Source organism: Drosophila serrata, unplaced genomic scaffold (assembly GCF_035046125.1).
Source record: "Drosophila serrata isolate PLE 108 unplaced genomic scaffold, ASM3504612v1 contig_382, whole genome shotgun sequence".
NCBI classification, from domain to species: Eukaryota; Metazoa; Arthropoda; class Insecta; order Diptera; family Drosophilidae; genus Drosophila; species Drosophila serrata.
Window position 1 is genome coordinate 10,557,662 of NW_028257280.1, and position 17,269 is coordinate 10,574,930.

The 17,269-nt window shown below is 37.5% G+C and overlaps 1 protein-coding gene across 1 annotated transcript; it reads left to right on the top strand.

Moving 5' to 3' along the window:
- The first annotated feature begins 15,957 nt into the window (after positions 1–15,957).
- Positions 15,958–16,978, top strand: LOC110176494 (uncharacterized). The gene has a single exon (XM_020942867.2). It carries the CDS (start codon positions 16,046–16,048, stop codon positions 16,928–16,930), a length of 885 nt encoding a protein of 294 aa, XP_020798526.2. The 5' UTR covers positions 15,958–16,045; the 3' UTR covers positions 16,931–16,978.
- Positions 16,979–17,269: the final 291 nt, after the last annotated feature.

Genomic DNA, 17,269 nt, shown 5'->3' on the forward strand with positions numbered 1-17,269 from the left:
CAGGGGGAATCCCCAAGACCAGTTTATTTTCCAGGTTGCAAAGCCACTGGAAATTGCAATGGAGATGGTTTCATGATTAGTTTTTAACACTTATAAAATATCCTGATTTATCCAAATCAGTCAAATCAAATTCAATTTAACTATGACTCTGCTACGATTCTATATCCTGCTCCCGTCTATATTTAAAAATAAAGATACAGATTAAATAACGAGGATTTTGCCATCCCATCACCATGTTAAATCAACACTCACCATGTGATGGTACACGGCGCACCACAGGCAAAACAATTTGCACATTGGCTTAGCGTTATTATTGCCCCCCGATCCATAAATATAATTTAGAGCTTTCAACAAATTTTAATACCTAAATTTTCGCTTTGGTGCGCCGCCTAATTAGTTCCAAAAACCTGGGGCGTAAAATTCCGGATTCCGTGAAACCTCTGTCAAAATTTTATCACCGCAAAGCAATGGCCCACAGAAATGGCCACCGGAATCCAAAAACAAACTATATCGGGTTACCCCTTGGGAGATGCAGAAAGAGAGTGATTCCCAATATTCGAAATAATTAAATAAAATATTTGATAAAATGGTTTCCGGTTGCACCGGTTTTGCGCAAAAACTAATTATATTTATGGGGTCCTCCATGCCTGTGGATTGCAGTTGCCCAGGTAAATATCGGGATGTATAGAAATTGGCAATAAATTTTCATGCTTTTCCTTTGAGCTCTATGAAATTCGAGCATGCACGAATTGTTCATAAATGAATGTTTCCGGGGACAAAGTTCGTCAGCCATGAGGAATCTGTATTTATCCGATAAATATATATATCTATATATATATATTCCTGTGGCATATCTATATCTTGGACTCTAAATTGCATTTTATTCAATATCTGATTCGTATGCAAATATATAGGCATATGTGTACTATGTTTCTTTATATTTTACTACTGTGAAAAAAGATTATAAGTTTTATGTGGCAAGGAAAAATGTTTTGTAATATATATTATTTATTTACATAAGATACTATTTCTTCTTGAAGTATTTTACACCCGAGATAGATTTCCATATTTGTCATGCCCACAATTAGGCCAAGTTAGACCGTTGTCCGCTTAGGAATCACCCACAAAAGCGAGGTTATCCTGTCGGAATGCAATTCCATTAATTCCAACTCGGCTTCTCTATGTTTTGGTCTACTCAAACTATTTGCATGGCCATTATGTTTAGCCCACGCACTTGCCCAGAGCCCTAATGGGGTAGGGCTTACACAGCAATTACATTTCATTTGAAATGCACTGCCCGAGTATCCTTATTCCGCTGCCAGATGACCAGGACTTGATAAATTGTCATGGGCTAACGAGGGAGACGAAATCAAATTAATGATATGAATTTCTTATTTAAGGACATTAACACAAGGTCTCCTGCCTCTTCTGTTGACCATGTTGCCGTGCGGCAAAAGGTCCGATTAGTGTTGTCAATTCTTAATCAAAAGTTGATACAATATTGTAAATTAGATATTTTAATAATTAATATCTAATATGAACAATATCTTGACACTATTTTGGGGCTTAAATTATGATAAATTATCTCAAAAATATCTTAGAAATGCAGAAGTCTGTATAACCTCCAAGTTACTCAAAAGATAATGGGTTCGAATGTGAAATATTTTTAATTCCTAACCCAGGTTTTTTCCTAAACTTATGTATATAAAAAACTACATTTTATTTATTTATTTAACTATTTCTATTCACAAATATCAAACAATCCAAATTGACAACCCAGCAACACATAATTTGGGTATAGAAAAACTTCTACAGTCTGTTTATTTTTGGGCCCAATAAACAGGAAACGGAAGTGCGTCAGCGCTACTCGTTGCTACACATAGTAGGATATTTATTAAACCGTCAGGATCAATTGCCCACCCACACACACACACACACACACAGATATACTCTGTGCAATTACACTCACACAAATGCCGCATTAGATTCGCATTTTTATGTACGCACAAACATTTATCTAGCCAAGGAATTGCGCAAACTAAAAATGTCCTTAAAGACTTGGCCAATACGCAGACATCCTCCAGGCCGAGACAATTAGATAAATACCAAGACACGCACAAGTCACTAGCTCTCCTGTCGTCTGGTGGTGGTGGTGGTCCTTATTCTTTTCTTTCCCCGTATTCCTTTGGTTTTTTTCCTGCCCCGTTGGCATTTTTGTACACTCTGACCTCTGACCCCTTGGACCCCTGGCTTTGGGCAGTCAGTTAAGCTGCCATTGTGGCCATCCTTTGTCCCTGTCCCTGTCCCTGTCAGTGGAGCTCTGTTGTGCTCTGTTGTCCGATAGTTGTAATTGGCCAACTAAAATCATGTGACAAATTAACAGCCCAAAATTTATTGCCTGACCGCCGCCTTAAGCTGTTGATGAAGAAATATTGTGTGCGTTTGGGTCTTATCCTTCGACTTTGCTTCGCAGGCATGAGACAGCGTTTTGTGATTGCAATCAGGGGGAGGGGAGGGGAGGGGAGAGGACCACAAGGATCTGACTGAGTGTCGAAGACATTGGCTCCAATTGGTTGCCTTTGCTTACCTGTGGCAATTAAATTGAAAGCCCGGTGTGTGTTTGTGTAGTGTGTGTGTGCCGTATAATGTATCTAATGGAAATCGTCCTGGTGAGTTGTGGCCACTTCCTTGTCTCCCAGCTAAGCTGGCAATTAGGATGAGGATACGGATGAGTATGTGTGATCGCTTGACCTGAGCTTGAACTTCAAATAGAGCTCAAGGCGATGGTATTCTCTTTTATTTGGTTTGTAGAAATGCATAGCATAAAGCATAGGAATTCCAGTTTTTAATTAAAAATGTTTAAGGTTCAGATATCTATGAATTCTGGCAATAGAAGCACGCTTTTATAAATCTATTTTATATTTCCCAAAATGTTATTTTGCTTGCTTTGAGCATGATTGTTTAAACTGATTTTGAATTAGTCTAACAGGACCTCAAAAAAACATATATATCTAAACAAAAATACAAAAAACATTGACATAATCTATTTTCCCACTTTAATTAATATTTAATTTGGGTTTTGCCTGAATTTGTTGATATAGTACCTGTGTGGGTATGCATTGTTGTACGGACTGCTGTTGTTGTTTGCTGATGCTGATGTTGTTGCGGCTGAAAACATTAATTAATGCGCCTGCAGCCAAATGACGCCATTTTGTACGAGTCGCTAGGCAGACACACACACACATACACCACATGCACACCTTCTCGTAAACACTACGGGTGTCGCTGCCGGAATACGGCAAAAGTACAACAGACTCCGGCCGTAAAGGAATACACGGCGAGGATATTAAGATTGGAAAGGTATTTATTTAAAAATATTTGTATTTTATTGTTTAAATGGGATTATACAAGGCAAGGCAACAAATAAGACGAGCGAGTAAAGACGAGCTATTAAAGTCGAACGAGTAAAGCCAAGCGATTAAAAACGAGTAAGTAAAGGTGATCGAAAAAGGACGAGAAAGTGAAAATGTAACAAAAAAAGAAACTAACTTCGGGAAGCTGGAGTTTATATACTCTTGCAGTTTGTAATATATTTAAAGGATCGCATCGGAAATCAATTATAATATATTATATATTATATTTAAGCTAAGTTAAAATATTTGCATTTTTTGAAACAATATTTATTGATATATTTATATGACAATTTTTATGACAATTCAAAGTGTACAAAAACGCATAGCTCAGCCAAAAAGTCATTAATTTTTATTCGGAAAGCTTTCCAATGTTAGTTTTTATTAGGTTAATAAATCTGCATACTCAATTAAAACTTTTTAAAAATTAAATTTTTTGTTGACTTTTTGTGTGACAATTTTGGCGATATAAAATGTTGAAAAAATTTGTAATTTGTTTTTCAGCCACAGATGGCTAGATCGATTCTGCTTTCGATGCTGATCAAGAATATATATGATTTATAAGGTCGGAAATGACTTCTTCAACCTGTTTTAGTCTTCTGAGTAAAAGTAAAATATCCTGCAAGGGTTTAATAAACGTCGCCTTTGACTAGGGATAGATAAGAGTCGAGAGTACTTTCTTTTTTATTTTAAGCTTATATTTTTACGTAAAACTTATAATATATAAAAATCTACTTAATTTGGAAACTGTAATTGAGAGAAATATAAAGATTCTACTTACGATCAGGCTATTTTACATACTTTACCTTACTAAAATTCACATTCTAAACAGTATAACGGAAAACAGAAACCAAATCCGTATAAGATTTTTATTTATTTCTTATTTGTTATTTATTTAAATCTTCTCCCTAAATACATATATAATATATATTAAAAAACCTTGTTATAAAGAATATATTAATTTTTTCAGTGCTTAGAGACACACCTGCAGGCGACACTGGAATGCGTTGGGCCATGCAAAATGCGTTCATGTCTTATGAACAATGAATTTTAGATGTGGCGCTTCTCTATATATCCGCTTCCCTCTCGCTCTCTCTGTGTGTGAGTGTGTGTGTGTTTGGCCTAAAAACATGCCGCCATAACACACTCACACTCACACACACCCATATTTGCACCTGTGCAAGCAAACATGTTTTCCTCAGATGCCAACTGCCGTCGGCCAGGGGGAACGAGATGGGGCAACTTCCGTGCTAAACGAGAGACAGGGAGAGAGAGGGAGAGGGAGAGAGAGAGGGAGAGAGAGAGAGAGAGAGAGAGGGAGACGGTGGATCGGACTGACCAGCAAACAACAAGGACACGGCAGGACCGAAACTAAAAGCGACATGTTTTTCCACGCTCGAATGCGAATTTTCGGCAAAGCCAAACAGCCAAAGCAGAAGCAATAGCAGCTGAAGGAAAATGAAAGAAGAAGGATGAGGTCCTGGAACCGCATTAAAGATGGTTTCGTGTTAGGAGCAAAGAAATCATGACAATTGCAATACAAGAATAAAAAATAATATAATAATATAATATAATTAATAAGAATTAATTGTGAAAACATGATAACAAAATATTTAGGCTTGCAAACAAAAATAACCCATTAAAGATAAATCCTTAAGAGCTATAATATATTTAAATCCGTTCAAAAATATTAACTGTATATAAAAAATTATTAAAAGCAGTTATTTAATATTATAGAATTAGGGTTTTATACAAGCAAATTCTCTCTGCTTAAACCACTTCTTTATAGTTATTAAAAGCAAATGCTCATCTCTAGTTAGAAGGGGTTAAGTATGAGCAACAGCCGTCGCAATTAAGTACACAAAGGCTGCACCGCTGCGAGCATTTCCGGTTGTCCTTCCATTTCTCCCCATCCTGGTGCAATTAAATTAAAATGGCGGCGCCACCCAAGCTTCACCACTCAGAAAATAACAAAATGACGTTGCTCGGTGCCCCTAGGATCTAAGCTGTGACTATGACGGACCCACAAATTGAAGGCGCTAATGGCGCTGATTTGGCGCATTTTAATTAACCCTTGGCCTTGGCTGAAGGATACTGTCACGCCCGGTGGGTCGCCTGATTTGCAAACAGCCAGCTCCTTGAATATCCTTCAAGCCAAATAGCAATAGCAATAGCAACAACGACAACGTTGCATTTGTAATGAGAGTGGTGCTTGAGCAAAATGGAAAATTTATTGCGCTGACAGTTATGGGCCCATAACAATAATAAAAACAGCAGCTGCATTGGGAGCGGCACAAGCAGCAACAACAAGGATAGGAAAGGATCTCCCTCACCAGCAACCAGTTGCCCTTTGCCACGGCGACAGCGGCTTCGTCCTGGCGTTGATGATGATGGCAATGATGGCGTTGATAGCCCAACGAGATGCTACTTCAAACTCGACTTCAATTGCTATGCCAGCAAGCCATCCGGCCAGCCAGCCAGCCATCCAGTGAGCCAGCCAGCAAAGGACACTCATTGGTTTGCCTGCCATCCAGCCGTGCAGCCATCCTAGTTGTCCTTTCAGCTGCACGGCTAGAAAATGTCCACCAAAAGAGGTCATTAATAAAGGTTATTATTATTGATTAAATGAATATAGAACCGAATAGATTGGCTTTAGGATCCTATTTAAATATAGTTTAAATTTACACAAGAATTTTGTTTTTTGTGTAAGAGTTTGTTAATTATTTTTTCAAGTGCATTCCCGTTAAGTGCGCTGCCTCCAAGTGCACTGTTTCTGCCATTTTTCACTGTGTCCCGCTGCTCATCAGCTTCGCATTTGGTTAATGGGCAAAAAAAAAAGAGAAAAAGGAGCCGCCTGTCATAAATGTGCGCTGTTGCGATGGCAGCCGCCTTTGGCCGTGTCTCTATATATTGACGGTCATGCAAAATAGATGTCCTGATTTGGCCCTCCATGGCTCGCGTATTGAGTATACGCAGTGTGGCCGCATTAAAGCCGCCTATCGCTTGACCTGGCTCCTGGCACTTGAGGCCGGCTTTAAGCCATCGAGGTTGGCCACAAGACACGTACCGGACGTCTAAAAGTGCAAACAAGTCTGGCTATTTATGCACAACAAAATGCCAGCAACAAAGGATACTCTAAAATATACTTTTGAATATGTTGTTTTGGGATTAAAGTGGACTCTGAAGAAGTTAGAGTTTAAAAGAAAGATAAGTATTTTCATAGATTCATTACAAGTGGATTTCATGAACTGATTTTCATTATAAAATATATATATAGGGTAGTTTAATGCTTATAATATTACTTAAATATTAATATTGCATTTAATATCATTTAAAAATATATCTTTTTTTTACTTTTACTAACTCTTTGATAAAGGCAGAACATTTCATATTCGTTTCTACTTAACATTTAGTTGAACATTGGCTCGTTTTATCCATACCATACTGAATTCTACACACATATAGTATTTTAAACATTTTTATTGTGCAACCTAATGGCCGTTTTGTTGTTTGATACACACACACACCACACACACCTGGAAACAGCAACAAAGACCCCAGCACACATCCATAAAGAGTAGAAAGTGGTTGGAGCTTTCTTTATGCCATTGCCACAAACTGTTTCGCTAATGCACGATTCTCGTCTGATGCCATTGAAGAGGTAAACTAGCCCCACTAACACACACACCCCACACACAACGCACACACACTGGCTGAGCTCCCCAATTGAATCCTTAAGTGTTGCATTTCTGGGGGCACGGACGGGGATATATATATATATATATATATCACCATCTAAAGTCGGATACTTTAAGATTTTCAAACATGCCCGGGCTTACAATAAGCATATTTACACATTTTGCCTTTTGATATCGTGCTCGGGGCGTGAGTGTATTTATTTATTTGGAGCGGTTTATTGCCGAGCGGATCTTAAGAATCCTTTCGTGAATCTTTGCCACGACCCGGCAATTGCTCATAAGAAGCAAAACACAATAACAAAAGCAGCAGTACAAGAGTGTACAAATTATGAATTATAGTTTCCTTTAAATAAATTTCCTGTACTCTGCTCTGCGTTTTTCTTAAATTTTATTTATTTTCCTGTGCGTTGCGACAGTCGTGGACAATTTACGAGTTTGCCTAATTGCAAGCGACAATAAATTGTGCAACTGGGCTAAAAGTTATGTGCACAATTTTTCGCACTGTATTTGGAGACTCTCTCTCTCTCGCTTTCTGGGTATAATTTTTTTGTGTCCTGTTTCTGTGAGGTCGGTCTGTCTGTGTCCTTGTGGACATCATCCGACAGTTTTGGCCTCTTGCTGTGATTTTATTTATGCGCCATAATGCTGAATAAAGTGCAGCCTCGAAATTGAAACGGATATTAAGCAATATGAATCATAGAGAAGAGGGGGAGAGACTACGAATACGAATCGATTCACGGCTAAAAAGTATTAAATTTGCATCCGAACACATTCAATCATAGCCAGACCATACCAGACCATATCCCCACTTGCACTTGATGCGTTAAATATTATTATATTTTTCGCAATTAAAACAAATTATACAAACCAGCAGATCCACGGAACTTATTAATTTTTGAATATATAGTTTACAGAATTCAGGAAACCGTATTAACTTGCCAAATGGCGTGGAAAGTCAATAAACGTCTATCTGAAAATGTAAATTCAACAAACGAAAAGGCGGCTCCATGGATTTATGGTGAGTTTTATTAAGCCTTTTTGTGCGGAAATTGCAATTCAAAGTGAATAATACAATTACATGGACTACAAATTGAAAGGGGGGTCTGTTGATGCTACTTAATCAAGGATCTAAGAGATAAAAGAAGTTAATAATGTTGGTAAGCAACTGATCATTAACTTAACTTAATATTTTTAACAATCAAGTTAATATCTTACTAACTCTTTGATATGAAAAGATACTACAAATTCCTACATTGTTTGATCAACTTCATTCCGAACACGTTCTTCATTTCCTTTGCATGTTTCCGCTAAATATTCTAGGACCCATCACGCTTCGCTTCCTTCCACCACATGCTCCAGTGCATCTCAAACTGTCGCTGCATATCTGCATTTACAAATACAAAAGTTTGTGTTGCCTTCAACCTTTTCCCTGCTCCCTGAACTTGTCGGGAGATAGAGAAATGTTTGCCACACGTTTTCTGAGTGTCAAGAACGCCAAAAGACTTAGACAATTTCTAAGCAAAATCGCGACAAAATGCAATGCAAACCACATAAAAATGTCAAAGTTTTTGGGGGGCAAATCTTCTCCATTTATCCTTTATCCCCATTCATTGTCAGTGGGAAATGTAAATTTTATCTTTCGGTAGAACTAACTTTAACAATTTCATTATGTTTCATTTGCATACATGGGAAGCGGTGCTGCATGCAAATGTGCCACGCCTTTATCAGAGACGGTGGAAGATTTAACCAAGGCACAACTTGCCTCAAGTAGTAGCAAGTTTCAACGTTTGATAAATATTAAAAATCTGTCATAAGATTTTGATTTTCTTTGAGAGATATATGGTTAAATTTTTCCTTTTTTGGTGACCTTGTGGAATAAGCTATCTTAATTTTTCTTGCATTTTCCCTCAATGAAGCTGCGGGTCAGGTGCTGCTGCTGCTCGACCCTTTGTTTGTTTGGAACCTTCAGCTGAGTAAGATCCATTAAAAGGGTTCTCAACTTTCAGACGGCCCAAGGTTGCTTTGTGTGTGTGGGGGGAATAAATGTAATATAATTAACATTAACAGTTGTTGCGATTTGTTGGAGCGGCAATGCACATTTACCTAATGACAAACTTTGTCCCAGTGCCAGTGCCAGTGCCATTGCCAGGCCCGTTTTCTACGGAGATTACTCGCACGCTTGGATTAAAAATTCCCTTTCAAGTGCCAACGCGGCAAGGGCATCCTAATGAGCCCCAGGACCTTATATACCCACCCAACCCTCCTCGAGTAGCGACTGTAGCAGTGGCAAGCAGCAAATTAACATATGCTTTTTGCGTGGCCCTGGCAGAAAGAAGATTTCTTATTCTATTAGCCGACAGCACTGGCAATAATTTAATTGGACCATGCGCACTGCGTGTATCCACAAGATACGAAATGAAAAACTGGGCCCAAAAGGGGAGAGTCTAAAGCAATTTTTCTTCGTTTCACCTAGCGCCTAATGAGAATGTAGTGTGCGCCAGGACGACACCCCGGCAGAAGAGACACTAAAAACGCATAAGCTACCAACTTTTTTTTTTGAGTTCCGACTTTGGTCCGTGAATATCGTTCTTGTTGTATGGCAGTGTTAATTAAAAGGCAAAACTCATGACACAAACGGAATTTTTGCGGCCCTCGAGGCACTGCAAAATGAATTGTAGATATGTAGATGAACGAATTCTGGGCGAGTTCAGATAGCGTTTGTCGCGTAATATGCATGAATAATAATTTCCATTAGGTTTGCCCTCGAAATACAAACCCAGTGCCTCTTGATGGCAGTTCTGGCAATGTTACACACTGAAAATAATTGCTAGAAATTCATTAAATTGTTTGGTAACTAAGCTGTTTATTAAAAATAAATATGTTGTTATAAATATCTTTAAAGTATTATAAGTAATTCTACCTTATTTTAATAAAAGAAAATCAAAACCAGTAATAGTATACAATAATAAATCTTAGGGTAACTTATAGATGGAGTATCTCTTCTTTGAGTTCAGGAACTTTCTAAGATAACTTCAAAACCTTATTCATACGATTTATGTTATAAATTTTGTGACAAATTGATTTTAATCATAATTTTTCCTTGTGGATAAACTCTCTCAAAAGAAATGCGACAACTTGAAGTTAATTTGTGTAGCTGCTGGTGGAAAACCTCTCAAGCTTTCTCAAGAGCGCACTATCTCCATTGTAAATTCCGTCTTTCACACCTGTTACACGCAATTATCTCAACCACGGTCCGCGAAGAAACTCCGAACGAACTGCACTTTGGCCCTGGCCCTTCCCATTGGGGGTTTCATTTCCGACCAAGGGTGGAGGGAAATGAGTTTCGGATTAGAGCACGACCAGACCATCACCCTTACCCAGCAATCGGGCAGTCAAAGCGCAGTGTAAGTAGCTTGGGCTAAGTGCCACCAGCAGGAGCAGCAGCATCACCATTTTCCACCCCGGAGGGGCAACACCACTAACTCTAGTTTTACACTGGAGAAAAATAAGATAACATAAAGTAAATAGGAAAAATATTATTCCTAACTACTAGTATTTTTCTTGTTATTTCATTAAACTAACAAATTAAAGCAATATCTAAGATTTAAGGCATGAATTTATGATACAACAATATCGCTTTAACTATTACATTTAAGGTTTCATTTTAATGACAGCTATATAAGGTTTTTCAGTTAAAAGCAATTAAATTATAGGATAGAATCGACATTTCATCCATAAATAAGCTTAAAATATTTGTATTTCTTTAAATTCATATTTAACGATATTTTTATATGTCATTTTTTTCGATAAATCAAAGCTTAAATCACACATAACTCACTCAAAAATGCATTGATTTTAATTCGGAAAGCTTTCTCATGTTTGTTTTTGTTAGGTTAATAAATCTGCATACTCAAATAAAAATGTAAAAAAAATATTTTTATTTTTGCCAATTTTTGACCAGTTTAACCCCTAAAAAAAATATTAAAAAAAAATTAAACATTTTTTTCTGCCGGAGATGGTTTGATTTGGATTTGCCTGTCGATGCTGATCAAGAATAAATATGATTAATGAGGGCGGAAATTACTCCTTCTCAACGTTTTAAGCTTCTGACTAAAATTATAATACCATGAAAAGGTATTCAAATGAATAAGGTAAGTGACATTAAAATATAAATATATTCTATTGATTTCATGATTAAACTTAAGAACCATAATCTTTATGTGTCATATTATAAAATTCTAATGCTTATGATGATTATTTACAACTTGTAATTATTGTAAAATGAGTTTAAAACGTAAACAAAATTATATTGAATATTAAAAAACAAAAACGCTACCTAGCTTAATTTAATTTTTTAATCTTTATGAGGAATTATATTATAGATACATAAGAGTTAGGCTTAAGATATATTTAAGTATTTCAATCCTTAAATAATGACCATTATTTCGACACATTTCTCAGTGTGTAGCATTACCCGTTGAGTGGAGCACGCACTGATTGCCAGTGAAATGCATGTGAAATTAACCTCGTGCGCTGCTCGGTTTAATTTGCACTCGATGGCTGGCAGTGAAAAGCGGAAAAAGAAAATGAAAAAAAAAAACTAGTGCATTGGCGCTGCATGCCAATGGAGGCGACACGCCGGCGTCCCAAATGTAATTTTCCCTTTTGCTCATTTGCTGCCTGACTGGCTGATGGCTGATGGCGTACGACGAAGACTTGGCCAAGGCTCCCGATCCCGTTACCAAGCCCGATTCCACCCTATCCTTCCACCTCTCCGTCACTCACTCACTCACTCGTTCACCCGCTCACTTGGCCACACGTCAAGTTGCGTACTTGGAGGACGGAAAGTGTTGAGTAAGTTGTCAAATGGTCTGTGATGGGTGATGGAACGGGCGGAAAGGGATCTGACTAATAATTACGGAAGGATGTGCACTCTATCTGAGATGGGTGCTGGGAAAACGCAGGTGGTGCATCAAAGATGACAGAACAGGAGTGCTTTACACAAAGGGATATGCAATGACACCTTAGACATTAAAAAAGGATTAATGTATTCATAATTAATTAAAATTTAGAGAAAACATTTTTTAGCGAACTCAATAAAGCTTAAAAATTCTTTATTTAAACTATAAATACTTTAAATAATTAACTAACCAACACATACATTTTTATTTCAACAGTACCCTCATAAGTATGCTACGAATTTTGTAATGGCAACAAGAACATGCATCATGCACGAACCTCAATACAAGGTTAAAAATACCAAAAAAAACCCTCATCAATATTGTTTTAAATTCATTAAAAGTTGACATGGATTTGAAATGGATTTACCAGCACTCAATTACCATTGAGAACACATCTGCAAACAGCGATAAGCCGCTTAACTGGCAATACTTTTCTCACAATTTATGGCTCGACTGCGTCGCGAACACACACACACGCACATAAAAGTGCGGTTCGGTTATAATGAATGCTTAATAAGCATTTGTCGTATACATAAGCAATGTCCATTAAAATTAATTTCATTTGCTATGCAATTTACAATTCATCTTCGTTATAAAACGCAGCCAGGCAGGGAATTTCGCAGCACTTATCCTAGGCCCCAGACCCCAGACCCAAAACCAAACCCAAACTCAAACCCAGAGCCAACCACTTGCCACAGACGCATAAGTACTGGGACTCTACATAAACTATTCATTTCAGTTCAATGACAAAGCTGATGCCGAGGCCCGAAGCTGCCCATATGTGTTCATTCCATTGCGTTATTCGCCGCATTAACGAAATCAACATTTAAATTGCAAATTGTGTGTATTTTGATTGAAAAATGCCGCCACCGTCGAACGATGCGTTGACGACCATCCCAGCTCATAGATAGAGAGAAAGCGATATAACAATGGGCCGATTCTGGTCGGGTTTGGGTTTTGTTTTATAGTCCTGCCGGTGGTACACATTACTTGAACTCGTTGGCAGCTGCTGTCTTCACACATTCCCTCCCGCCCGCATGCAATTTGCTGCTCTTTTATGCAATAAAAAAATAGCGCACAACAACGAAAATTTCATGCGCATTAATGTGCGACATTTGAGATATATTCGTATTCGTATTGGATTTTTATACCCGGTTAATATATATAGGGAACAAGGGTATTAAGAGTTAACTTAAAACAGGCGGAAGGGACATGTTGCTAGTATAAAAATCGTATATATTTTTATACATAAGTCAACAGACTAGTATAATTAGCTGTGTCTCGAAATGTAAGTTCAACTGGATGATAAACTTGGCAGTTATTAAACTTTAAAGTTGCAGTGAATGATGATCAACTGCAACATTAAAAAGTTGTTAGTAATTCATGAGAGGTGCTCAACATATATCTAGCAACAATTGTTTACCAACATTTTCTTGTGCTTTTAGCCATATTAGATTTGAAATTTTCTATAAAAACTTTACTAAATAAATCAGTGTTTTCATATTTTATCAGGATATAACATTTCTAATATTAACGCCTAAATAACTACCTTAGAAAGCATTGTAAGAGGTATATCCTATTCGAATTACACTTTTTCCTACCCCTTTTTTTTTCACTTCTCAACCAAAGTGCAATAAAAATGCAAAAGCGAATTCGAATTGATTGAACAGAATCGGACTGGACACAGGCACTCTCTTACATACTTACAGCCAGTCACGCACAATGGCCAAGAGAGAAAAGCAAGGCAACAGGAAAAAAAGAAAAAAGAAAACCAAGCCAAAAGGGGGAAAACGAGAAAATTATTCATTAACACATGCGTAAAATGCAAAGGGAACATTGCCATAAATAAATAATTGATAAATTGCAGATGAATTTTCATATTTAATGACGTTTAAGTGAGTGGAGCAGGAAGCGTAGTCCCTGCAAATGTCAGTTTGTTCGCATCTGTGTGTGCAATAATATTATGTTAAAATATACGATTACAATTTGGTTGCCTTTGCTTCTTTGCCTCTTTTTTACGACTCGAGAGAGTGGCGTGTGTGTCCCCAGCAAAAGGCGGCGATGTCGCACAAGAGTGCGTATGAAAATTGATTGTTGCCTTATTTATGGCCTCGCACTCGCAAAGTAGACATAAAAAATTAAGACAAACATAAAATGCAATCATGCAGCTCGGTCTGGATAAAAATCTACTGACTATAGGCAAGTCCTTCAAGCAACCCCCCTTTTGCGTTTTGTCCATTCGCCTGATTTGGTTTTACGTGCGTTGGGAAATGTCGCAAGGACCTGCTGCAGTGATGCCAAATGGTTTCGAAGAAATAAAATTAAGGTGGCAAAAGAAATACATCAAGTGTATTAGAAAACTAGCAATAAAGTTGGTATGCTTTTTCAAGCCGAAGTCGTATTTATTTGTCTTGAAATTTAACAACAGTGAAGTTAAAATATTTTACAAATGTTAAAAAATTATCTTTTTCATTGAAAATTACGTAATAAATATTATAAACTCATTTTAGCTATATAATATGTATAAATATTACCGAAAAGCTCCACTTAGTTGCCAACACTGTGTCTGTGTTCCCAAAAAAGGCGACATTTGAGGTCGCAACATGCCTCTGTGGGTCGTGTAATAAAACGCATAAAACTTTGCCTCTAACGAGCATCGTTTTTACGATCCTACTGCCCCGACATTGAACAGGAAAAAGTCTGGAGATAGAGTGGATTCCGGTTCCCTTTGGTGACTCCCCAATTTCCCATATGCAAACCAAAATGGACGCTTAATGATTTGTTATATGTTGTGGGTTTTTATATACCTGCCTTGAGTCTAAAGAGTTGTACATTAGTGGAAATACTTTAACTTAAACTCAAGAAATTGATGATAGTCAATCGATCATTTTCAAGATAATTAACTATAATTTATGGATTTTAGTGGGTATGTTAAACACTTAATACTCGATGTAAGCAGAGTAAGTCACTGTTTTACAATTTTTATTTCACCAGAAAAACAGAAACTTCAATGATTCCAATTTCTTTATTACTTTTTAACAATGTGTTCATGCCATCCTGCCAGAGTACAGAGGGTTAATTAAGTTTTGAATTTGGTCAGAAACAAAGGAGCTCTATTGTTCCACTCAACTGAGATAATCTGAAAGCATCTGCAGTCACTTTAGCTCCTGGCAAATGCCTCGAATGACCCAACCGTTCCTGCAAAATATGTAATTAAACTTAATGAGTGTAAAATGCTTGTGTTCTGGCCTCGTCTCAGTCTCAGCATCAGCATCAGCATCAGTCTCAGTCTTAGCTGCAGTCTCGACTCGAATCAAATGCTGTCAAGCACATCAACTCATTCATTTGTCAATTAGTTGACAATGGGCCAACTTGAGCTTAACTGCTCCTGCCGACTAAAACCAAAGACCAGATCCCACCGCTTCAACAAATGCTGAACGTAATTGCATTTGAGATTTTGTGAAGTTCGGTCAAGAATTAACTTGGCCTCAGTGGTGCTTTGAGGCAGAGTCAAATTTTAGCAATTTCATATCGCTGATGAAATGCATTTCATTAATATTTATTTACCGGAGATCCCTAATCCAGGACATGCAGGTGGAGCTTAGCTGGCACATTTCAGATTGTTGTTGCCACAGGCCACTTTTTGTGGCAAAGCAAAACTCAAATGTCAGAAAAACCAAACGCAAAGTGCAAAATCACTGGATAATCGGGGATTTGTTTGCGAAAACTAGAATTCTTAAACTGTTTGAAAAATTAATGATTTAAATGGATTGAAGTGCAAAAATTAAAATTTGATATGTAAATAAATAATGCTACCTACGACCAAGTTGTGCATTTACCTTCTTACAAGAGTAAATTAATTAAATAATTTTTACAAATACAAATAAATACACTCTAGTATTCTTTAAGATTTATATCAACTACATGTTTTATCTTCTTGTTTCGAAAAAATAAACATAAATTCGATTGTAACATAATGGCAACTCGATCAATTATAAGCCGAGAGATGGTACACATCCTGCCTTGTGAGAGAGACGATCGCATTACAATGCCCGATGTAATTGATGATTCCTTACCATTCCATGTAAATACTGAGTCAGAAACTGGAGGTGGTGACGAGGCAACTCAAGAGCCCAAATGTGAGCCTGAAACAGTAGTAGAGGAACCTGACTCTGAGGATTCTGTTAAGAGCGACAAAAAGTATGCCTGGAATGCACCTTGCATAATGATTATTTTCGAGGAAAGCGATCTCAATTCTGCGCTATATTATCTCATCGAATCGCTGCAGGATCCTTTTGCTTTGGATGCAGTCTCGGTTCTTCTGGTACAGGAGAGTCTTGTAGACGAACTTATAGGTCGTGTAGTGAGTCTAATGAAGCCTCTGGACTCCAGGGTGGCGAATCATCCCTGCTATAAGCACACTCTGCAAAAGCTGGTTAAACTGAAGGCAGAGGTGGTAGTGGGACCAGCTGAGAAAGTCCTGCCGGATGCCACGCCCATGTTAGTGCGGGATCTTCCCCATCGATACCTGGGCCAAGGACCCACTGGTATAATCACAATGCATGTCTTTCGCACACCCTATGATGCCACGCGGGTTTATCGAAAGGAGTATCCTATGCCCTTTGCATCTGCAAGCATCTGGAGCGAAAGGATTTCGGGTCTATACGAAGTGATGGGTCTATTGGATATTGTTACCTTTCAGGTTAACTGCTTCAATGTGAGCATGGAACCCATTAAGAAGGCCTTTGAATACCAACGAAATCATGTGGCAATGCACAAGGGTTATCACTATGAAACGCTGATGGTTAATTACAGTCGAAAGATTGTCGTGTATCCGGTGGGAACTATATTTGGCAATTGAAACTAGTTTTGTGTTGTATATTAAAATATAATTAATTAATTATCAATATTTGGATGGATTTTAGTTAATCTTTATAACCTTGAAGTAATAGGGAAAATATGTTTTTTAAAGTTAACTCTTTAAACATTCGTATTCCCATATTATAGTTTCATTCTTAGCAATTCTAGGGTAACTCCTTGTTGATTTCTAACTTTACTTACTTACAACTTTTCCCTAAATTAATGGGTTACCTTAACTATTAAGTGATTCCCCCTGAAATATTCAATCTGATTCAATCGTCGGCGGCTTTCAACAACTATTTACACACTTATCTACAACAAAACCATTTAAGAACATTCA

Coding starts and splice junctions, on each gene's coding strand:
- LOC110176494 (XM_020942867.2), top strand. CDS start 16,046: ATGGCAACTCGATCAATTATAAGCCGAGAGATGGTACACATCCTGCCT.